The sequence below is a fragment of the Colossoma macropomum genome, unplaced genomic scaffold (assembly GCF_904425465.1).
Source record: "Colossoma macropomum unplaced genomic scaffold, Colossoma_macropomum, whole genome shotgun sequence".
Lineage (NCBI taxonomy): Eukaryota > Metazoa > Chordata > Actinopteri > Characiformes > Serrasalmidae > Colossoma > Colossoma macropomum.
Genome location: NW_023495292.1, coordinates 50,048 through 75,413, shown reverse-complemented (window position 1 = coordinate 75,413; position 25,366 = coordinate 50,048). Strand labels below are relative to the sequence as shown.

General features: G+C 40.2%; 1 protein-coding gene across 1 annotated transcript; it reads left to right on the top strand.

Annotated features, from left to right (window-relative positions):
* Nucleotides 1–25,366, top strand: LOC118801640 (tenascin). Its single transcript, XM_036562003.1, has 14 exons — nucleotides 1–90; nucleotides 598–751; nucleotides 2,427–2,705; nucleotides 10,283–10,405; nucleotides 12,087–12,230; nucleotides 12,862–12,981; nucleotides 15,690–15,845; nucleotides 15,928–16,070; nucleotides 16,642–16,774; nucleotides 19,891–20,042; nucleotides 21,133–21,229; nucleotides 23,544–23,705; nucleotides 23,901–24,064; nucleotides 25,257–25,366. Exons 1-14 carry the CDS (start codon nucleotides 1–3, stop codon nucleotides 25,353–25,355), a joined length of 2,016 nt encoding a protein of 671 aa, XP_036417896.1. The 3' UTR covers nucleotides 25,356–25,366.

Genomic DNA, 25,366 nt, shown 5'->3' with positions numbered 1-25,366 from the left:
ATGAAGAAATGCACCAATTGGATGCAGGACCCAACAGCCACTCCCCTGGACCTCACGCACCTCAATATAACTGCTGAAGACAGGGAAAAAGTAAACTTGACAGCTGCACTGCAACACCTGATTTTCGTAGGTTTATTGTTATTCAAAATGCAACTGTCCTTCAGTAAGCAAGCCTTAATTGTTACTGTACTAATGCCACATACCTGCGTATGGACGTTTTGCAACTCACTCCTGCACAACATCCTCCCAGAAGTTGAACGTGCAATAGTACCAGAAAGCAGGACGTTATGTGGAAGATAATGTAGTTCCAATTTTAGCTTATTGGGCCTATCCATGTCATTTTTTTTCAAAACGAGTTTGCGTAGCTTATCAATGTAATTAGAAGCAAATACAGGTACATTTTTGCATGTATTTGTGGAAATAGTTTTGGTACCCTTTTACTTTAAGTGTTTGTTTGCACTGTTAGCCTGGCAGCTCCAGTTTTAAACAAAAAAAGCAAAAGGACGCCAAACATGTCTTGGCTGATCGACTGCATTTAGGGTAAGTGGAAAATCATGAAAATTCGATTTTTAACACTTATTTCTCAATGCCTTGCAGAAAGAGAGTGATCAGAAAATCACATCCAAAGTGAGTGGAACACTGACCACCTACACCCAGGTTGGCCTGGCCGCGGGGCAGCAATACACAGTGACCATTGTCGGAGAGACGGATGGCAAGACAGGAACAGAGAGCATGGCAGAGTTCCAAACCTGTGAGTCCAAATAAAGGACCTCATCTTTACTTTTATTTTTTAAATCTATATAGCATGTTTATAATTCATGTAACAATAAGTGTTTATTTTCCATCACATTTTTGTTTTAAGCTGGATGTACAATACACAACTTTGAAAATCCTTACAGATTTAAAAAATGGAAAGCACCCAACACTTACCAAGTCTTTTACAGAATTTCCTGCATGTTGATGAGGATGAACACACAATACAATAATAGAGGGTACCACAAAGATTGACTTGCAGCAGCAAAAAAGAACTAAAAACCGCAAATCTCTCCTATTATCACTTACTTCCTTTACTTTAAAACTTTATTTATCCCATAGAGCAATTCAGATGGCAAGCTTAGAACATACACACGTTATAAACGCAGCAGACCATGTCACAACAATCATTTATCACTCAGTCCTTCAGTAGTCCTTAATAATCCATGTTCATGGAAATACAACCACTGTTTAGGAGGTCCAAAAGTTCGGTACAAAAGTCAGCCTCCTTTGCACAGTTCTGGCCTAAAGTAAGCCATCCGAAAGAAGAATGCAGAACGTGAACAGGTCTTTCAGAATGTCATTTGTTAGAGAATAAAAACAACAAATAAAAGAAATCGAAATCATACCAAAAGGTCACTCCTTACTCCAAAGGACTTCATCATCCGTAGAAGATACTGCCTCTGAAGGCACCCTCAACTATCATGTTAGTATTCAATACGTGAGTCCAACTGGAACCAAACCTGTCGATGCTTTTATGCACATACAAAAAGCTTCGTGAAAACACAAACCATGGATGAATATGTGGTTAAGAAACAGATATTACACTGACTGTTTGCCTGTGTTCAACAAGCAGCTCCACTGTCTCCTAGGTCTGCTAAACCTGCGCTGTGCATACACGTCTCTTCACCTCATTATCCTATCTCCTGGCTCTCTCATTGGTTTTTGTCGGAATTAAAACCTGTGAATGTTTTGAGTCATAAAAATCAAACATGTTTCGGGAGGCCTCCAAATCACAGAGGGCTAAAGATTGACTTGTTTCCCCTCTTACACTATGAGATAATCTGTGCCATCAATCGCTTCTTATCAAGCTTTTTATTGGAAACCTTCACAACCTTTCACAACCTTCAGATTGTAAAAAATCATCAGAAGTAGCAAATCTAGGTAGAATCATGTATTATAGGCCCAGCTTTAGCTGTCAGACTAAAAAACATTCAAATTTTAGTCTAACCTTCTTCAAAACAACAACTAAACACATTTCAGCCTATCCATATCACTGGTTTGGTGAGACAGTTACATAAAATTAAAAATACTTTGCCTTAACTCCACTTAACATTCCTGTAGATTTTAGTTTTGTCATATTTTAGTTAATGTCAAGTCAATTAATCAGATTGCTTTTATCTTTAGCCTTTTCATCAAGTTTTCATCTTTGTCATCAATGGAAATCATGCCAGAGACAAAGATAATCGTTTTTTTGACAACATCAAAAATGAAATGAATTATCATGGAAATATTTCCTGGTTAACTGGACAAAATGGCCCAAAAAATCAAAGTTGTATAATAGCAATGCACCTTAACATTTCCCCTATTAGACAATCTCTATTCCTGACCTTTCCTCTCTCTATAAAATCTCAACAGCAACTACAACTGAAAGTACCATATTTCTTTCTCAGTGATCTCCGGCCCCACAGACCTCCAAGTTGTGAAGAGAAGCACAACATCTGTTATTGTTCAATGGGAGCAAGCACTGGGGGAGATAGACAGATACATCCTCCTCGTATCACCCAATCAGACGGATGGATCAGGCAGGGGAAGTCAAGAGATGAAGCTGCCACCTGAGAGAGACTCTGCCCAAATTGATGGTCTGGAACCTGGTCGTTTGTATGACATCTCTCTGGTTGCAGAAAAGGACGGTGCACAGAGCCTGCCAGCAACTGTGCAGGCAACTCCTGGTAAGTACTGATAGGAGAACAGTACAAATTTCTCATTCGAGACATTACAGGTTCCTGAGGGATTGATTGTGAAGAAGGTTTTCCTCCCAGTTTCCTGGACACTAAGGAGTTTCACCACTGGATTCCAAGACAAATCTAAACCCTTCTTTTAATTCCACAGATTACAAATGGATCTACTTTCGTAAACACTACATCATTGCCTCTGCATAAGCCCTTCTGGAGAAGAGATTTTAAGATGTGAGACTCTCACTGACAGAAAGTCAAGCTAATTATCATTAATAGTGATGCTATTTCTGTGGCTATTTATTGATTCATGTAAAAGTGATCCATATGAAATTTATCAAAATGATTACTGTAAGAACGCTTTGAAAGATACTAACAGAAATGAAATAAAAGCTTTTGCGGGTTTAAAAGTTAAAGTTCTTCATTGTATTGTAGGCAACAAACTGTGACTGGTGAGACTGGTGAGACCAGCCACTATCTGATGTGACACTTCATCAGAATAATTCTCATTTAACTGTTTAACTTCATCCAAAAATCATGACTGTCTAAGCGAGGGAAAAGGTGAGGGGCGTCCCCTGACCAGGGTGGTCAAATCTTATTGGCAAAGGAACAGTGTGGCTGCAGAATTTCACACATGATCAGCTGTTTAAAGACTGATACCAACTGATTTAACCAGTAGCATCAGATGTGCTCCACCTTGTTTGGAATGAAAGCCTGCAGTCACATTGGCCTCTTTGTGGATATTCACAGATAAAATCAGACAGACATAATCTGAATAAATTGAGTCATCCCATCTGACTGAGTAATCCTGCTTACTGAAATGTCCTGGAAAGGCCAGGCCATCCTAATGCCTCAAATTAGAACCCCCATTACTGAAAAAGTAGAGTCGCTGGAAATGAGCTTCAAATGACGTGAGGCGAATGGTTCTGCACAAACAAAGCAAACTCATCAGGAACAGGGCTAGTCCCCTGCTGAATGAAACAATATTTTCCTTTTTCCTCATTCTCTGGTGTGGCATTTATTTCCATTTCAGTATATGGCCCATCCTTAACAAGCAGCATCTGATTTTCATTCCTTTTTTTATTTATCACGTTTTAAGATCTAAACTCTCTTTTCTCTTCTCTACAGGAAGCAATGGTGGCAGAGACATGCCGTTATCACATGGTTACTGTGACTAAAGTTTGCTAACTAATCAAGTAATAAATGTCATTTATAACAGGTTTAAGCTCTGTACATTAACCCATAATGCATTAACCTTTTAGTTCAACCAGAAGTGCTTATAGCCAACCAAGCCAAAGAGAAAGAGGCAGTTTGATTTCAACTCGTAAACTTCATTCATGCCTGTAGAAACCACCAAAAAAACATTTCCGACGATGACCATGGAAACTGTGACCATGCAGACAGCTTTGGAAAATGACAGCGGTGATAGCAAGGCTGACGAAACAAGACCAGGAAGGACAGCTCTTTTCTTGAGGAACCAAGGACTGGGTAAAAAAGGACAGAAGAAGTCTCCTGGAGCTCAGGATCCAGGAACCTCTGAGGATGTCAGTACTCCCAGAGTAAAAATGTCCACTCCCCCAGGACAAAGGAGGCCAACATCTAAAGACAAGGAAAATCGTTTCTTTAGACCTGGCAGCCGACCAGATGTAATACGAAGACCAAATGGCGGGATGATGCCTTTCAATCGCACAAAGATAGTGAAAGGAGGGGGAAGAATAGGTCCCTATCCTTTGAAAAAGCCAACAGGACGGTATCCATCTGGGAGGACAAGAGCAAAGAAACCAAGTGTAGGGCCTGGATTAAAGTATCCCACTTCCAAATACAGCAAAATCCCAGTGGTTGTGAATGAGACCAGTCAGGAGACAGGTTCAAAAGAGTCCATAGATGGAAGACAATTTAGAAAGGAAACAGTAAAACATGTAAACAATGGCACTGAACGTTCTTTCTTACAGTACCAGCCAATCATCAGTGGTGCCGAAAAACTCACAGATTCAGTGAGAGAGCCTTTCCAAAATGTCCCTGACTCAACTGAACAGCCGCTAGAGCCAACAATTACAACTGAAAGGAACCTCACAGCCCATATCAATGGGACAAAATGTGTAAGAAAAGTCTTGGTAGGGCACAAGATAATACACTTTAATGGGACATCAAATGGAGAAGGCATAACAAAAAATGTAACAGTCATAGTTGGTCACATCAATGGAAATGACATCTTACATAAGATTATCACAAGCAGGTCTGAGGGCTTTGCTAATGATGTTACACCATTAACTGAAAATGGAGCTAAGCTTCAAGGTGAAAGTGAACAAAAGCCAACTAGGGATATAGAGAGACCGGAAAAGACAAAAGTTCCAGGTGAGGTGGAGGATGAAACTGGTGTAACGAGTGTCACGTTACAGCCAACAAGCTATACACCAGTGACATTTTCAAAGAACTTAATGAGGTTAAGCACACAAGAAGCAGAGGTTGGGATAAGTCCTCCACACAGCTCTACATATTCCACAGCACCAGCCTCACTTCCTCGGGCTACTCCCCAGCCTGTTCTGTTGCCATCTGAAACACAAACCGGACCCTCAAATATAAATCAGTTATTAATAGACAGACACCCTATTAGAGCCTCCATCAAGATGCCACCATCAGCCAGAAACAGATTTCCAACTAGACCAAAATCATCCAGTTCAACCTCAGGAATAAAAAGTGGACCCATTTCTTCTGAAACTCCTTCTGAGATATTTAAAGGAAGACATGCAGTTAGAAATAGTCACTCAGCTCCTTTGTCTCACCCATTAGCACTGGAACAAGAAACCTCAGAAAGAGAGGCAACAGCCTCCCGAGAATCTGAGCCTGATGGACAAGGTTTGCTGAGTGAATCTGTCCAAGGACACAGTGCTGCTCCTTCATTAACCAAGTTACCAGTGACACAGAGCAGCACAGGCATAAGAAGTAAAGGAGGCATGCTTGAGTCGGAGCAGAAAAAGGCAAGAAATGGAACTATACGACCATTTCAACGAACGCCACTAAGAGGTACACCCCCCCGCAAACCTAATACTGGTCCATTCCAAAACCGGACTAGGCCGATTCCAAAGCACCCCTTCAGGGGTCTACCCCTGAAAACAACCCTGCCAAGAGTCCCAAACAGAGACATCACCACTGTTAGGCAACCTATGCCTACTAACCAAGCAGCACGTGAAATCAACAGCAGCAGTCATAATGGCTTGAATCCAAAACGTACACCACCATTCACATTTACAATTAAAAATGATAAAGTCATCAGACTTCCACCAAACCTTCACAGACAAATAAAGCCAAATACCAGCACCGTTCATAATGGCCCACAAGACAGTAAGCATGAAACAAGAGGCAATGTTCGTCTCTTATCACACAAAGATGCAAGCCAAGAACCTCAAACTAGAAGGAAAATTGGACCTGGCATAAGATTCCAACCAAAACGAACTGAAATAAAGCCAAAATCTTCAATTATTCATGGCGATCCAAAAGAGAATAAAGACTCCAAAACTGAAAAAGGCTACAAAGCTGATCTCTTAATGGACAAAGATACAAGAAAAGACTCTAAACTTGGACTCTCAATAGACAAACATACAAGCGAAGAATCTACAATTGGTGTCCCAGTAGACAAAGATGTAAATAAATACTCCAAAGTCACTCAGACAACAGACATGCCTGCAGTTAGAACCTATGATACATTTCAAGGTGTTGCCAGAGATTCAGAAGACAGAACTGAACATATCCTGCCTACAGTTACAAAACAAAATAATATCACAGCTCGACAAACGGTTCCTCGTGACCAAGTGAAACCTGAAACCATCATCAGCAGCAAAAATGGCTCAAATCTAAACCTTAGACCAACATCCACAGTTAGACGGAAGAACATCAGACTTCCACCAAAACATACTCAATTGAAGCCAAAAGCTAAAATTATTCAAGGTGACCCAAAATTGAGTAAAGGATTGAAAGCTGAAAAAGGTTCCAAAGCTGGTCTTTTAGTGGACAGAGATGCTAGCCAAGATCCTAAACTCGGTCTCTCACCAGACAAAGATACCAAAGGCACAAACAACAAAGAATCTGAAGTTGCTCTCCCAACAAACAAAACTCCAGCCAAACTTAAAGGAACATTTTTATTTTCTGAGGGTTCAGATGATGGCATTGATCATGTCGGACTTCAGAATTTAACATCAAAAGGATTTATCATAATCTGGGGAGCACCAAAAGGATTGTTTCAAAACTTCATAATTAGTGTGAGTGAGCGTGGAAGAGGAAGAGCAGGGCAGGCTGAGCAGGAAAATATGGAGGAACAGGGCCACAAACAGGATGAGGGTGATAAAGAGAAAGAGGTGGGTGATGATAGGAACCAGGAAGAGGGAGATGGAAGGAAAGATGAAAAAGAAGGCAGCACGAACAAAGAAAGAACAAACATGCTTGCTGGTGCACCTGATTCCCACACTGTGAGAAGGAACAGCAGTGATGGTGGAACTGTAAAGAAATTCACCAAGGTGCTCCCTGGTTCTGCTCGCTCATACCCAGTCATAGACCTTACCCCACAGACCGGCTACTCAGTGTCCCTTTATGGAAAGGGTCCTGGATTACGTTCCAATATTCACAGCTTCATCATCAGTACAGGTATTCAGAATGGGAAATTACATACTTAAGCCATTTCTTTCATAGCTAGATTTCTTTTGAGGTAGAACTGTGTAACTTTTCATAGATAAGATCCATTGTGATGGTTTGTGTGCCTTAAATCGTATTGGTGCTCAGCTTTTCAACAACGTGTGTTGCTTTTTGTGTCGCTCACTGTTCTTAACCAACAAAGACGTTCAATCAAAGCTATGTATAATATCCAAAGCTTTGATTACAGTTCACACAGTGTGATGTTAATAAGGTATGTCCACGTATAATCTGTGTTTTATGCTAACCCTGTGTTTTTGTCATGTTATTGGTGGCACAAGCTTGAAAAAAACAGGCGTTAATGAATGTTAAGTACTTGCAGAACAAATTAAGTGGACTAATTTCAGCATTCAAACTAACTGGAACCCATTTACCAATCAGAGACAGGATCAAAGCTCAATGCTGTAAGATCATTAGATTTTTCTTTTGAATTGCACTGCAGTTTGCTGAAACTGGCAAAAACAGACTATCCCTAAATTCACCCCTTCACAGGTTGAAGGTAAAGTGTGTTGTTACTGTACAAACGTGGGCAGTGATTCAAATCTTAAACAACATATAATTTATGTGATTTAAATGCTGTACATTTATTCTTTCAAGGTAATAGAATAACACTGTTAACCATCGAAAATAACTGTCATTATGACATTAGCCTGTTTTTTGACACTGTACACCTGTGTGTCAGTTCAGTCAAGTCATGAATGTATAATGCGTAGATGTGTCATGAATATCAGCCTCCAAAACCTAGTTTGATTACCAGTATTGAAGTGTCCATATGTAAAATACTAAGAGGTGATTTACAATACGGTTCAAGATTTTGGAATCATTTTTGTCTATAATATAAAAAGCAATTTTGTTGCTGATAAATGTATAAAATTACTAATGTGCTGCTAAAATTCTATAGGTTTTTAGCCATTTGAGGGAAGCTGATGAACAGAGCTGTAGATGATTGCAAAATGACTGCCAAAGCTGTGTAGCATCAAGAATGATGCTACAGAATTAATATCTAGAATGCCGCATGTTTGAAAAGCAGTGACCAAATCTTGCTAATCAAATAGCTATTCATAAGAATTTTGTGGTAAGAAATGACCATAAATGGATACATTTTTTATCTAATATTATTTGCTTATTATTGGTATTATTGTTATTATTGTTTTTCTTACCATAACTTCTTGTTGTTCCCAAAATATTTTAAATCATAAATATATCATCAGCTTACATTTTGGTGTCTACAACCATTTCAATCTACGCAGTAGATTATTTGTGAAAAACAAGGTTATTTGTGAGTAACAAATAATAACCTGTATCATGTATGTAACATGATAAAGTGTTAAGCTAAAAATAATTTACTCACCTTCCTATAAGGCAAAGGACTTTACCTGTTGACTTCTTAAGACCTCAAAAATGGACACAGCCGTGATAATGATATTCATGAGATACTCTATGAAAAACAGAAAACAAAATAAGACAACTTAAAACCAATAACTGTCATGCTCATCATCATTTATTGCTGGTTTGATCTTCTTTCACCTAGGGTAAACTTACAGTCAGCCATCCTCACTGTCTACTCTCACCATTCACCCAAATTGCGGGTAAGACCAAGGCTGGACCCAAGATATTTGCCTCCAAAATTCTAGAGTAAAGTCCAGATAATATAACCTCAAAGAACGGTCTGGGCAACACAACAAAGGTTGGTTATGTTGTATAGGTGGACCATGTGTACTATGGACCAGCCTTTATTGTTGTTTTAGACACTAACCAAACACCGGGGGTGTCTGAGTAATACAGACATCCCAAATCTGCTGATAATTAAGTAATGATTTCCAAAAATATTTCACTGATATGATGTGATTGGATCTTCACCAAGTTTGTGTTATTTGAAAACCCTTAATTTGAAGCATTTAAGTCAGGTGCTGCCCTCAGTACATGCATGATCCATGTCTACAAGTGTACTTGGAACACACAGGGCCAGTTTCTTTGACCCAACTTAAGCCTAAACCCAGACTAAGAAGAATTCCCAGTGGTGTTGTCACTGCAATTTAGTCCAAGACTAGGCTTAACCCATGTCTGGGAAACTGCCCTCAGTGTAACAAATGTAACACGGCTTTAGAGGATATTCTTCCCTCCAGGTCTAGACTTTCACAATCACTTTTGTATCTTTCAAAATTATAATCGGCAACAACACAATCAGCAAAGCAACCTGCCTGATGCCAAATCCCCCCAGCCTCTCGTCTTTTCCAAGTGAGCTTTTACTGGACAACTTAACTCCTATTCACACACCTTCCTCCTCAGAACCTTCACTTCTGCTTTTATGTTTTTCTTCCTTCCTCCCAGGATCAAAAGACCAGCATCATCACCTCAGCTTGTTTTCTCTCTCACTGCTGTCCAGGATCAGTGTCCACTATTAACACCAATGTTTATGTGGGTCTCAGAACTGTATATGCTGTGTTGTATATACTGTATATATGTTTGGTTTGCACATATATACACACAAGTATGTTATATATGCACACTAATAATAACCAATAGCTTGTATGCCAATAAAAAAGTGATGCAATGAGCATTTTCAGGGAGAATACATGTGAAATAACTCTGGAAATTGAAATGTCTTTGCTCAGTTTTTCTTTTTCTCATATGTCAGTCCTTTTTCCTTTTTATCTTGACTTCCTGCCTTCCTTTTTTATTTCTTTGATTTTTTTTATTTCATGCATATCCATCTTGGAACCAACACTCCCCTTCTCAGCTTTCTCTCACTTCCACTTTAGTTTTCTTTTCTTTCACTGACCCCCCCCCCTTACCCTTTCTTATTTGTTTTTTCCTTTGCTTTATTTCTTTCTTTGTTATCCCGTCTGTCTTTCTGTAGATTTATTTGTGTGTTTCTGACCAACCCACAGGCCCTGAGCCTCCCTCTAACCTCGCCTTCAGTGAGGTGACTGAGAGCTCCCTCACCGTGTCCTGGACCAGACCCAAGAGCCCAGTGTCTGGGTTTAAAGTTACATACACAAACAAACAGGATGGTAAGACTTCACACATACCATTGCTCCTAAATGAATGTTAAAATAAAATCTAATATGCAAATTTTCTTTAGCCCAAATGTAGCTGATCAGCCAAGACACATTTGGAGCCTTAAGTCTGCTTCTTTAGTTGTACACTTGGGCCCAATCCCATTTCTTATTTTTACCCCTACCCCTTGTTTTTGAGTGTCTCCTTGTCCCTTGGAACTGAGTTACAAGGGATAATGGTTGTAATCTTCCCTCTGAAATGAGACCCTCAAATAAAAAGAGCATCACTTCATTAACAGCTACCAGCGCTGCTCTGTAGGCGACCCTGCCAGTCTGCAGTGACAGCAGAGGAGGGTAAAGTTCAGCTCCTCACTGCTGGGCTTTAGTTACATTTAGGGAATTTAGGGAGCCTTCAAAGAACAGAAGAACTACCTCCTTGTTTGAATTTTCCCATTACACCTTAAATGGTCCATTCGTCTGTGCAGCCATCTTGCTAGTTTTGCTTTTTTCCTCATAACACTCTGTTTGGAGTCTGAAAAACCTCCGTTTGGAGGGCGATATAGCCCTAACACTTCACCCTACCCCTCTACCTCAACAAGAATTGGGACACCCTACCCCTAGACAAGAAAAGCAAAACGAAGGCATAAGGGCTAAGTGGTGGGGGCGAGGCATGAAATGGGATTGGGCCTTAATATACAATGGAAGCTTATATACACAATTCAGCATTGTGCAAACTGCATCCCTAAGATCCTGTCCAAATGTTTTTTTACAACTAGGTTTTTGTATTTTTGGCAATTTGGGAGTTGACAAGACGCTTACAACTGTATTTAGCTGTGCTTTTCCTTCACATGGAGGATGGGCGTGTCATGATTATGAAATTTCAGCTGACATTTACATTTAAATAATTGTAAAGCACAACACAACTGATGAACACAGACCCAATTCACATTCTGTTTGTTGAGAACTAAACATGATTGTAAACTTGGTTAGTGACTTGTTCATTAACCAAAGTCAGGTCTGAAGAACAAAAATCCTAAACCATAATTCAAATCAAACTGAAAAGTCTCTGCCTAGCTTGTTTTCACTTTTTTAAGCTTTTATTTTCAGGCAGAAATCATATGTGAGATATCAAATTACGGAGATCTGCCAGCCTCTGTTAAGTCAAAATTTATTTGTAACTGCACTGCTATCACTTTGGAAAATCTCTGCTTCAGCTTCAGGCTCAACATTTTGCACAAACACATACTCACAACGTGTTCCCAAGGCATTTCACATAAAATGTTATCATCACCCCGTCAGGCATGTTCAGTGAGCGCTTTCGAGTGGATGCAGTGTTTGTGTGTGGATAGAGAGACACTGTAGGTGTGAACAAAGTTTGTGGCTATGTTAACATAGATGATGCCTAAATCATCACTCAGTTGCCTCAAACTGTCTCAAGTTGAGAAGTAATCTTAAATTAACTTGATTATGTGGTTTCTGACACTGCATGACATACTGTTATATAGAAGTGGACTACAGAATACCTTTAGAACTGGACAGAAAGCTCATGGCTGCCTGGCGACTATTTGAATTCAAGGTCAAACTGTAAATGAGATTTTCTGCCAAACTATCATTTCAGCTAATAAATATCTCTCCTTAAATTGGGCTTGTTATGAAAGGCTTGTGTCTTCCTAATGCTGAGGTCCTGTGGTTGCAGGAGAGCCTGTTTCTGTGACAGCAGATTCTACAGACTCTAGTCTGGCTCTTTCAAAGCTTTCTCCTGGCTCTTCTTATGAGGTCAGCGTGATATCCGTGCTTGGACTGGACGAGAGTGACTCAATCGGTGACATAGCACTGACACGTAAGGCTGCATTCCCCCACACTGTCTTCAGAAATGATTTTCTAATCAGACAAAGGCAATGGCCTTGGGTAGTGTCCTTTATTCTGCCTCAGCCTTTGTAACACTCATAAATGGATTTGCCCTGGAAATAAAAACAATCTGTAACAGTGATTTCAACAATGATTTTCTAATTTAAACCCCTTAAAACCCCTGGTTTATTACATACTAAGGCTTATTAGTCAGGAACTACAGGGACTTCAATTCAAACTAATAAAACCGTGGGCCCTGGTCATTTAAGGGGTCAACAGATAATTCTGACAACTGATTATTACCTGCTTCCTATTTAATGATTTTCATAGCCATTTTAGAGCACGTTTTTCCCTATTTTCCCTATTATATTCTTGCTTTCAAGTTTGCTTTTTAACAGCATGTTAAACGGCCCCAGTGCTCGTAATAGATCTAGCAGGTGTCGTATCTGGAAAAACACAGCTTTATCATTTCTCTAAGGGGCCCCTGTTGGACGGTGTTCCAGTAAAATTCTGAACTGAGCTTTGGCCAAGAGTCGTTTCATGTGAAAGTTTTTGAGCGTATTGACAGACTGCACAGCTTAACACTGAAGTGTCTAACTCCCCTCGTCTTTTCTGTGCCTCAGTACCTGACCCACCAACTGACCTCAGGGCCATAAATGTCACTGATACGAAGGCCCTGTTGCTATGGAGACCAGCCCTGGCAACCGTCGACCAATACGTCATCGTCTACGGCTCTGAGGAAGGTGAGAGGCATCTCGGAGGCAGGGGTCCACTAGAGCAAACTCCTTAGGGCCTTTTTAAAGATGGTCTGCAACAATACAGCCTTTCACAGAGTGCTTTTCACACAAAGCCAACTAGATCACGAGAAAGGAATGGACTTCCACAAGACGTCCAGGATACACCGTAAAATCAGCGCTTAGAAAAATGCCCTAAAGAAAATGTCCTTTTTGTGGTTAAAAACTACTTTTCCTTCAGCCGTTCAAATTGAGTTACGGCTTTTATAGGCCACACGCTGTTTGGTGTTGTTTGAATTCAAGGCTGTCTGTTAGCTTGAGGAAAAGTTCAGAGAGAAAGTCACTGTGCACTTTAATACAATGCAGTGTTATTTTAATTGTAAACATGTTCAATTTATGCACCCTGGTCTGGACACACAGTCTGGAACCTCAGTCTTCAACAGTCATACAAATCACTGGCAACTCCTTCCAGGATGCTTTAGTGAGCTGTAGGCCTGCTATTTTACCAGCATAATGTTTCTTCACTCAGGACTTTTAAACTGCACCATATTTCTATAAAAAGCAATGGTATAGTAAGGTCACCGGCTTGTGTGTGTCTATCTCTATATTAGTATCTGACACTTGACAGATTTGGTCTGATTAAAACAAACCCTGGTGCGATTGCTCGGTCAGTGTGGTCCATTAGAACAGGTACAAAAACAAATTCTGAATATTTTATTTTGAACCTACGCAAATTTAACGTTTTCTATCTTCAGAAGGGTCAGACTAGTACAAGATATCCAGGATACGCAGAAAATCAGCAGTAAGGAAAATGCATTAAAAAGAGTGGACTTTATCTGTGATGAAAGAACAAGCTGATCTTGATGAAAATAAGTCACATGACTTATGAAAATTACAGATATTTTTACCATTACCATTGCCTCACGCAGAAATAGGGAGCAGTTTAAAAGTCCTGAGTGAAGAAACACATCATTTCAGTACAAAAGCAGGTCTACAGCTCACTAAAGCGTCATGGATGGAGAGGCTGCCAGTGATTTGTACTGTAGATGACTGTGTGTCCAGACTGTGTCCTGACCAGTGTGCATAAAGTGAATGATTTAAAGTATTAAATTGAACAATGACTTTCTCTTCTCTTTCTCTCATTTTTCCACCAAATAAGCAGAGTGAGAGCCAGTGAGGAGGTCAGTCGGTCCAGTATTAAACAAACTCTGGTGCGGTTCGGTTGAATTATGAACACAATACGGACTAAAGACATCTAACCTAACACAGAATGGAACGTTATCTCGTCTTTGCAGACCTTCTTTGATGCCTACAGACACTGTTTTATCATATGCATGTTTTTTTTCCATGGTTTCATAACTCTGAATTGGTAAGTAATAAATCAGATAGTTTAGTTTTAAAATGAGGCAGAGGCCTGTTCGACACTGATATAAATTAATCACATGTTGACCGCAAATGCCAAATATACCATCTAAAAATGTGCTAAGTTTTCACCGTTTTATAAAAGCAGTAGGTCACTTGGGGCCATATATTACAGTGATTTCAGCTTTTTGGAGTTGTGGGAAAACCAGAGTAACACATGGCCTCATGTAGATTATTGCTTTAGAATATCATCACCAAATGTACATCATAAAGTTTTAAATCCATGTGACTTTTGTTAACTTTTGGTTTGATGTCAAATATGTCAGCGTGAACACTAAACATACCAGAACTTAAATGCCACAGTGAATCATTTTCTTCTTTTTTCCCAGACCAAAAGAATAAACTACAGATATGGATCATTTTGCCGAATTGGTTCAAAGTAAGAAGTGAAAACCCATTTCGGGCTTTTAACTGACTTGGATTTTAGACTAAAATCCTTTTGACCCTATACCTTAATTATATTTATTTCATTAAAATAAATGATTAAACTTTCCATCTTGTCACTTTTGAGCAGAACCCAAAAACATTAGCCAGTACATGACTAGCAAACACAGCTTTTGAACAGCTGTTCACATATAAAATCATAAATTTCATTAAAACACACAAAAATGACTTACTTGCAGAAAATATGTGACAGTTCTTATTGTTCCACACAGATTTTCGGACTTTGGGGAACATTTACTGCAAAACAATTGGATATAACTGCTCACCATGTGGCCACGAGGGACAGGGATGGAGTCTCACTTCCTGCTCTAAAATGCAGAGTGGCTAAAATAAGGCTCTGCCTACAAACTAAAACTCTTTGTGTTTCTGTAGTGACTCGAAAATGTGGGACAGCATTTTTTCAATAAATTTTATTTAAAAAATGAACTCAAGATTAATCTTAATCTTACAACTTCACATTAAAAGAAATAAAAAACTCTTCAAAAAAATAAAACATTGAAAAAATTTATCCCAAAAGAAAGTTCCCTAATACCCTACTTTATGTTATATTTATATATAAATATTTGAAGGCTATATATATATATATTTGAAGGCTATATATATATATATATATATATATATATATATATATATATATATATATATATATATATATATATATATATATATATTTAAATATGCACACGCACACACACACACACACACACATATACACGCGTATATATTATTTTACTATGGAATCGTTTGAACTTGTTTGAGCTAATTTGGTAGAACGGTCCATATGAACGGGGTGCATGTAAGTCTCAACTCTGTATTTGTCTCTGAATAATGTTGCTGCATTTCTGTATTAGTCCCTGGGTCTGAGTTGACGATCAAAGTGTCCGGTAACGCAGCGGAGCAGCAGCTGCAGACTCTGAAAGCATCTACAAAATACACAGTCACCATCGTCAGCCAGCTGGGAGACCGCAAGAGCTCAGGAACCACCACCATCTTCACCACTTCCAGCGGTCAGTACTAAAGATTTAATCTGCGTCTTTAAGTCTGCCAGCGCAGTGCTGTAATCCCACCCATCCTGTTGCTGTGTGACAGGCTCTGGGGGAAGAGGGGAGGGGCCTCGCGACCTAACAGCCAGCCAGGTGACCCCACGCACAGCCGTGTTGTCATGGAAACCACCGGCTTCAACAGTGACAAACTACAAGCTGACCTACTTTACAGAGGGCCGGGAGACTCAGGTCAGTCTAGCAGACAAGAAAACAGTGAAAGGGAAGCTAAGACTGAAAGGGAAGCCAAGTTCACCCTGCTGTTTTGTGTTCTTGTGTGCATGGTCATGTGTTTTCCAGTGAGTGTCCAATTGTGTCGGTTTTCTCAAATGGGCAAAAGCACAGCGTCATGACACTAAACCCACTCTTTTCCAAACACTGCAAAAAAGTGTATTGGGCTATGTATATATTCCACAGGTCAGGACCAAAAGACAACCCTGGGCTAGGCCATAAGACAACTCCCTAATGACCTTAATGGAAATCTGTCACTGATCGATCTTGTCCTGATCAATCCCTGACCAGCAAGGCTAAAATCATTCCACCATAGTTAATACCAGTTTTTATTTTTGGAGTTAGATTAAGCCATTGCCTTTGCTGGTCTCAGTATGTGTCGGCAGGCTGAGTTCTTGGAGTAGGAGCGTCACAGAGATAAACCTAACAACACCAGCCTAACCTACTGACAAATGAAAGAGAGCAGCCACCAATACACAAATTATCTATACTAACTACAGATTTACTGCTGTATTTTTGTCGCTACCAACAGGAAGTGATCCTTGACCCTCACGTCACTGAGTACAAGCTGACCGGACTGCACCCCTCATCCACCTACACAGCCCGACTGCAGGGCCAGAGAGGAGGAATCTTCACAGCAGCCATCTCCACAGAGTTCAGCACAGGTACACAACGGCCCAGCTACATGTTTTGGTGTTTGTTGTTTATTAGATGGCGCTGAGCACTATCTAGACTGTAATACTGAGTATATTAGGGGTTTAACAGTGCATGGATTTATTGTGATCTGAAGATCGTGAGTTCACTACATAGACTTTAGAACGCAAGAATTAATTACAACTCAACATAATATTCAGTGAAGCATGCGCTCATTTTTCCAGGCAAAATGAACATCTCAGTCTACACTCATCGAGCGTCTGTAACACGTTGGAGCTTCAGACCTTATCTCCAACCTGGATAGTGTAGGGCTTCACGATGAGACCTAGGCTGATGAAGCACAAAGCACACTGAGCAAATACAAACCAGTGGCATGCACAAAGCATTGGCGGTATTCCAACCAGTTGGTTTATTATACTAGACGAGCACACATGCCAGGTCTCATGGCTTCACTTGTCCGTTCAGACATGAATCAAAAACCAGTTCCAAAGCCCCATAACCGCATTACTCACAGAATCATGAAATGAAATTCAGAATCAAAAGTATGATCCAGTGGTCTGTCATGTTACAGCACAACTTTCTCTCTCTTACTACTGTGCAGCAGAGCTACATGCCTGTGCACACGACTTGGGCACATCTTAAATAGACAGTACACGTTTTACTGGCCGTTACACACTTTATAAGGAACACTAATACAGCTAATACTGGGTAGAGCCTCTCTGTGCTCCCAATTCTTTGTGGCATGGATTCCACAAGCTGTTTCAAAACATTCCTTTGAGATTTCGGTCCATGTTGACATGATTGCACCATGCAATTCGATTTTTCGGGTGCAATTTTCATCTCGTTCTACCACATCCCAAAGGTGATCTACTGGATTCAGATCCAGTGACTGGAAAGGCCACTGAAGAACACTGAACTCATTGACATGTTAATGAAATCAGTTTTTGCTTTTGCAACAATTTTGCTTTGTGACATGGTGCATTATCTGGCTGGAAGAAGCCATTAGAAGATGGTAAACTGTGGCCATGAAGGGATGGACATGGTCAGCAACAATATTCAAATAGGCTGCGGCATTCAAGCGATGATTGATTCGTATTAACGAACCCAAAGTGTGCCAGGAAAACATTCCTCACCCCATTACACCACCTCCACCAGCCTGGACTGCTGACACAAGGTAGGTTGGGCCCAAGGATTCATGCTGTTGGGGCCAAATTCTGACCCTACCATCGGTGTGCCTCAGAAGAAATTGAGATTCATCAGAGCAGGCTACGTTTTTCCAGTCTTCTAGCCCAGTGTTGGTGAGCCTGTGCCCACTGCAGCCTCAGCTTTCTGTTCTTGGCTGACAGAGGTAGAACCCAATGTGGTTTTCTGCAGTTGTAGCCCATAAGCCTTAAGGTTTGATGTGTTGTGCATTTTGAGATGCTTTTCTGCTCCCACTATCATACAAAGTGTTTATCGGGGCTACTGTAGCCTTTCTGTCAGAGGAACTAGTCTGGCCATTCCCTGTTGACCTCTCTCATCAACAAGCCGTTTCCATCCACAGAGCTGCTGCTCACTGGATTAGATAATTCCATGAGTGAGCAGGCGTATAGGTATTCCTAATACAGTGCTTGTCTTCACTACTCTGTAAACAGTTCCTCCAGTCACAAATAGTATATATATATATTTACAAGTAAATACCTATCTAATGACTATCCTAATACTGTGTATAATTTTTGTCCAAAACAAATTTCCCGTATGGGGACAAATAAAGCAATCTTTTCCCGTCCTATTCCACAAAACTCAGCCAGCTCTTACCAGCAGTATTTCTTCTCAGAGTAGGCTCCCGTTCCTTTTGCAGCCAATTGACGGTAAAATGTATGGCAGACTGTTCAGTAGGTGTATTTAATAAAGTGTCCACCGAGTATTCTTGGACATTTATTATGGCCATGGTGGAATATTCCCATTTCAAATACAGGCATGTTTTATTACACTGTGGGCCAGTTTCCCAGACCCAGAGTACGCCTAAGACTAGACTAAAAATGAATATCCAAGAGCTATTCACCATTGCAACTGCAATATAGTCTAAGACTAGGCTTGACACATATCCAAGCTCTTCATCTAAACCCTGTTCTAAACAGGGCTCCCACTCTTTTTAGGAAATCATTTTCCAGGACAAATATAAGGACAATTTCCACAATTTGTATATACACCAAAGCTGTTGCTCACTATCATCTTAAACATCAACATCATCTTAAAGTGATGGCATCCTTAACATTAAAGTGGAGCTACAATTAGTCGACAAACCACACTGATCATGAAAAAAACTGTCCGATGCGAATACTTTGTCTGCATTTATTTTAAAAAAGTGCTTTATAATATTTATATGTGTCCTATAATGTTCCAATTCCAAACATCTCACTTTAGGAGAGCAATATGGCTTCATTTGTGGCACACACAGAATGGTGGCACAAGGAGATAAACTCCTTTTGAAGCAACGAGAAGTGAAGGTAGCATTTCACAGCAGCACAATGCACAAACAAAACTGAAGCACCTACGTACCAACACCTGTTCTGCTCCCGCTGGCAGTGAGTGAGTGCCTGTAACTAGAATGAGTGGCTAATGTCAGCTCAATAAAGGTAACAGCAGACCACATGCTGGAAAACAGAACGCCTACTGGAAGAGAGAAACAACAAGGCACCAGTAGCCTAATCTTCATCACGAACAGCAGAGTTTGACACCATATCGAAAATAACTCGTTTTACACAAAACTGATGACAGTGAAGATTTGGGAGGAAAGTAGTTTAAATCAGATGACATGCAGTGTACTATAATCTTTACTGTCCCCGATGTTTAATACGGTAACTTCATTTCCATACTGACAGAAAAACCCACGGGGCGAGCAGAGAGATCTGGCATGGCAGAATGAAAAAGTGCAAGTGGACATGTACTGTGCGGCTTAATGGCCCAACTTTACACTTTCCAGGACTTCACTAACATTTCCATGTTTGAAAACTAGTCCATATGTTTCCAAGCTTTCCAGAACATATGGAAACCCTGGTTAAAGCACTTAAATGGGTGCAGTTGAAACATAATTAATATTCAAAATAAAAAAGCTCTATTTCTGTTTCTTCTCTCCTCCTCTCAGGTTCCCTGCGGTTCCCATTCCCCTCTGATTGCTCTCAGCAGCTGCAGAATGGGATGCGAGAGTCGGGTGCGATGAAGATTTTCCCAGGAGGAAAAGAGGGCAAACCGGTCAGAGTTTACTGCGATATGGAGACTGATGGAGGAGGCTGGACGGTAAGAGGGCGGAGTCTTTCTGGCTGTCACTCCACTAACTCCTCTCACCAAGCTATCTCTCTGTGTTTCCCAGCTCCAGTTCTAGAGGCCCATCATTAGCTACTTCTCATTATCACAGGTTTGCTTTCACACACAAGAATTCCAACCATGGATCGATTGCGCAATTCCATACATCCCTTTTTGGTGTTAAGGCTTGCAAAATGGTATGCAGCACCTTTATCCGTTTGCTGGTTTTTATTACTTTCCTTGGAAACAGTTTTACAAAGTTCCAAACACTCAAGCAGTAAAGAACAGCACTTTTTGTCCACGCCCTTTCCCACCATCATGAAACTTGAAAAGGGAGGTGATGCAATAAATCGAAACAGTCATGTTACAAAATGAACCACGTAGCCCCACACGTGGCATCGGGAGTGGATAGATTCTACACTCACAGAGGACCCCACCAGAGTTTGCTGGAAATGAACACCCAGACCGCCGATTTCAGGAGGACCAGAGATCGGTACTCTGGACCACTCCCCTCAATAAACACTCTACAATGCTTGTCTTCTGCGCGCCTTGAAGGATGGCGGGTCAAGCCAAGCTGTACTCGAAGCTCGAAGGGCTCGTGGTACAGTTCGAGATTTGACCATTGCCATCAAGTAGGGAGGGGCTGGTCCACACATATTACATACATATTACATACTGCACTGCCACTTTGTTTATACATCCATAACCACTGCATATTGCACCACAATGTACTGCACATTAATATTTTACAGTTGTTTTAGAATATTTTACTATATATCTTTACTTCTTCTATTTATGCATCTGTATAATAGCACCTGGCTCTACTTTTGCCCTTTTCTCTGGGATTAATCAAAGTCATCCATCCATCCATCCATCCATCCATCAGCATTCACACTTCACCAAATGTACTGAACTCGCAAAGCAAGCGGTCCTGAGTCTGGAAAAAGCTCTAGTGTGAAGTAAATTGACTTAACAGCAGAAAATAAACTGCTTTTTATCAAAACCTTTACCAGGTCATTCTAATATGAAGATCAGCTGTCTAGAGATTTCAAAGGTTAATCCTGTGTTTGTGTGTGTGTACCAGGTCTTCCAGAGAAGAAAAGATGGCAAAACAGACTTCTTCAGGGGCTGGCAAGACTACAGTAAGGGCTTTGGAGAGCTGGATGGAGAGTTTTGGCTCGGTGAGGAAACCATCCGTCACAATGAAACTGTTTAGAGTTCATCTGCACTGCACAGCCCAAATATAAGCAAACAGAAGCCTGATACCTCTTAAACATAAGCACCATTTAAACACCCCAAAGTGTCATCACAGAAGAAGGGATGCCAAAAATCTGACTTGGCGTAACTTTACTTCAAAACCCTGTCAATTAAAGCCCCAAATAGGAATCAAATCCTGTTTGAAACAGTGCAGCAGCACTGACACAGAGCCTGCTACTATGCTTACAGCATACTAAACAGGAGAGGGAATCACTGGAGGCAGCATGATACAATATTATATTGACTACATCCTGATGTACCACAGTACAATTATATAGGGAATTTTAATGAAAAAGAATGAGATTAACAGTATAAGCTCTACTAGGTACAACAAAGTTTTTGGAGGCATAGTCATAACTTTAAATTCAAAAGTAATGGTAACACTTTATTTGGAGTGGTCCTTTGTAGACTATTAATAAACTCGTAGCAGATTATCCGTAACACATACAACATATCAGTGAAGAAGCAGTAGTGAAGCATCTGAATACACTGAAGTAAATATTCTGTAGTGCATCTCAGGGTGAAACGGGCAAATAAGCATAGAAAATGGCTTGACTTTGCCCGCAGGCCTAGTGTTTGACACATGGGATTTAGAGAGATGACAAAAGCATTATCTCCCATACAACCCCCATCCAGAAGCCTCAAACACACTAATATCTGCCTGGTATGCAGTAGAAAAAGAAAATCATAATAATAATCATTCCTTTTTTGTATTTTTTGTCACAATTAGAAAAAAGGTAGACATTTTCAAACAATACCCAGCCCTAGAGGTACTGTTAATATGCTACTTCCATTACCCAAAACCTAACCCTCACCTTATCCTACCTTAACCTCAAATCTAATCCTAACCCTCACTCTGGCCCTAATCCTAACCTTAACCTTAATCTAAACCCAAAACCTAATCCTAACCCTCACCCTGGCCCTTATCATAACCTTAACCTCAACCCCAAACCTAATCCTAACCCGCACTCTGGCACTAATCCTAACCCTAACCTTAACCTCAACCCAAAACCTAATCCTAACCCTCACCCAATCCTAACCTTAATCTCAACCCAAAACCTAACCCTAACCCTCACCCTGGCGCTAATCCTAACCCTCATATGTTTTTGACATGTTACTCAGAGTCTGTTGAGTGTTTGCTTCATCTAAAGGGAAACACCCAAAATAAAGTGTCACCAAAGCAATAAACCACAATATGTTGCAGTATATTATCATAATCCTTAGCATATCACAGGTCCTTAAAATTTGCTTCTTCATCAGGATATGATTAAATATCCAGTAACTATTAGTAACTTATTACTATACATACTGGTCGTCTTCAATCAACAAAACTGCTAACTGTAGACAAAGCGTATGCTTACATATTTAACAGGTGCTCTGATCCAAAGTGATAAGTGAAATGCAGCTTTATGAGTCTCATGGAAGGGCTGACAGACCTCATTCTCACCAGACGCATCTTATGAACCAGTAAAACAATCATTTTTGCTATCAAATTAGAACTGAACTTTTTACAACTAGCAATAGGTATTAAACAATAAAACACCAACACTTCAGTCAATGCTATTTTCACCCATGCTTTTCCAACAGGACTTGAGAGTATATATATTCACACATATATATATATATATATATATATATATATATATATATAGAGAGAGAGAGAGAGAGAGAGAGAGAGCATATATACTGAGTTCTTGCAAGTTGCTTAAAAACCTTGGGAGGAGGCATTATTATAAACAATAATTTCTACATTTAAATGTTATGTTTTGGAAATATGAATATATAAGCAACTTTAATAATTTTAATGCCTTAAAAACAAATTCAACCATTTAAACATAAGATTTCAGATCAAAATGTCATTTACGTTTGTCATTTACAATGTCACTTAAATTCAGTACGGTACACTCAGTTAGATGAGTCTAAACTTTTGACTGGTACTGTAAATTTACTGTGGTGTCCTGAAGTCGTTATGAAGCTCTCCTCATTAGGGCTTCAAATCTTGGCCAAAATGATGACTGCAGCTTTGGCTGAGACAAACAGAACACACACTGGGAAAAACATGGACTTTGGTATATTGCCCATTATTGTTACCCTATGAATTAAGTCGTGAGGGAAGTCGTAAAGCTGTGGCCTTTGGATCCCCCTAGTGGACAAAAATAATCCACAAACTGACCAAGACATGAAAACGTGCCATCAGTAATCGTATCTCTCTCTCTTTTTTTTCCTCTTTTCTTTTAGGAAATGAGCTGCTCCACAATCTGACCATGGTGACCCCAATGACTCTGAGAGTGGACCTGAGGTCAGGAGATGAATCTGTCTATGCGCTCTACTCCACTTTCTCAGTGGACTCGATGAAAAAACGCTACATGATCCGAGTGTCTGGCTATTCAGGCACAGCAGGTGAGTTTAGTTAATCCACACAAACCATGTTATTATTCTACTCTTGTAAGTGTGACTCATTTAATCTTAATTAATCAGTCTTAATTAAACTACTCGCCTTTTATTATACAATCATTATTATTACTGGTAGTTCTATTATTATTTTTAATATATTTACCTGTATTATAAACACCATCATTATCATTAAATCTACAGGTGATTCTCTGACGTACCATGATAGACGGCCGTTCTCCACGCGGGATCGTGACCCCCAGCCCTTCATCACCCGCTGTGCCATGTCCTACAGGGGTGGCTGGTGGTACAAGAACTGCCACGAAGCCAACCTAAACGGCCTCTACAACACTCACACTAACCACCAGGTACAGCATGAACCGCACACACCAACTGCTAGACGTGATCTAAGACACACACATAACAATCGTCAAGTTCAATCCAACATACATGCACAAACTATAATAGATAATAGCACAACATATAGTATTATATTGAATTGAATTGCAGTGCATTGTTATAGCTTTCAATACAGCTTATTTTAGTCGTTACACCCCTACTTAGAATGGCTAACAAGATACATACATACATACATACATACATACATATATATTATATATAGATATGTATGTATCACAGACAGATGAGTGTACTGTGTTATCTGTGAACAGAGCAAAACATCACAAACATTGAAAAACTGCTGAAAAAGGTTCAACACTGATGCGTAGCTAAAACTCCACAAAGTAGGCGCTGTATGTGATGGAGTTTGAAGGTCTGCTTTAGGCCAGAGCTCAAAACATTAAAAGCAGTAAACAAACCATGTAAAGGTCAAATTACACACACATCCTCTACAGCAAGATTTATATTTTATGTTTCATTTTTTCCAAGCAAATAAATAGAAGTTCTGCACTAAAATTTGCTTAAAAAATGCCATAAATTTGACCAGTGTTTTTGGACTTTAACCCAATTATCTCCCCAATTTAGTCGTCACCAATTCCACCCATTAGTTAGGACTCCCCCTAATCACACGATACTACCAACGCTAACACAGGCTTCCTCCGAGACCTGTGAAACAAGCCACTGCTTCTTTTCGAACTGCAGCTCACGCAACGTCACTGGACAGCTGAAGGCGCTCGGAGGAAAGCGCCAACCCGCCAGATCTGTTACGTCAGCTAACAGACGCCTGCGCTGACTAGCATCATGTTGAGTGATGGGGGGGAGAAAGGGGGGCCATCCTACCCACCCAGAGAGAGCGAGGCCAATTGTGCTCTCCTGGACTCCCGGCTACGGACGGCTGTAGTATCACCAGGGATCGAACTCGTGATCTCCTGATGACAGGGCCAACACTTAGACGCTTGCGCCACTTGGGAGTCCTTCAATCTGACCAGAGTTTTGCATAAATATGCAACTTTTGCATTTGATAAAAAATACGTAACTGTAAAATACCTGTGGTTTTAAACAACGAAAGTATCTATATTTATTGATCATTTTGACCAATTTTTCAAAATTGCTTTGTCCCAGTCCTAGACATTTATGCAAACTGTGTGTGTGTGTGTTTAGGGTGTAATTTGGACCACATGGAAGGGAAAGGACTTCTCCATTCCTTTCACTGAGATGAAGTTCCGCCCAGCCTCATTCAACCCCCGAACACAAGGATAGACAGAACGAGA

Bases quoted from the DNA above. Each gene is read 5' to 3' on its own strand.
- LOC118801640 (XM_036562003.1), top strand. From the start codon at position 1: ATGAAGAAATGCACCAATTGGATGCAGGACCCAACAGCCACTCCCCTG. The intron at 16,775-19,890 runs GTACACAACGGC...TCCTCCTCTCAG, and splicing joins CTCCACAGAGTTCAGCACAG to GTTCCCTGCGGTTCCCATTC. The intron at 21,230-23,543 runs GTGAGGAAACCA...CTTTTCTTTTAG, and splicing joins GGATGGAGAGTTTTGGCTCG to GAAATGAGCTGCTCCACAAT.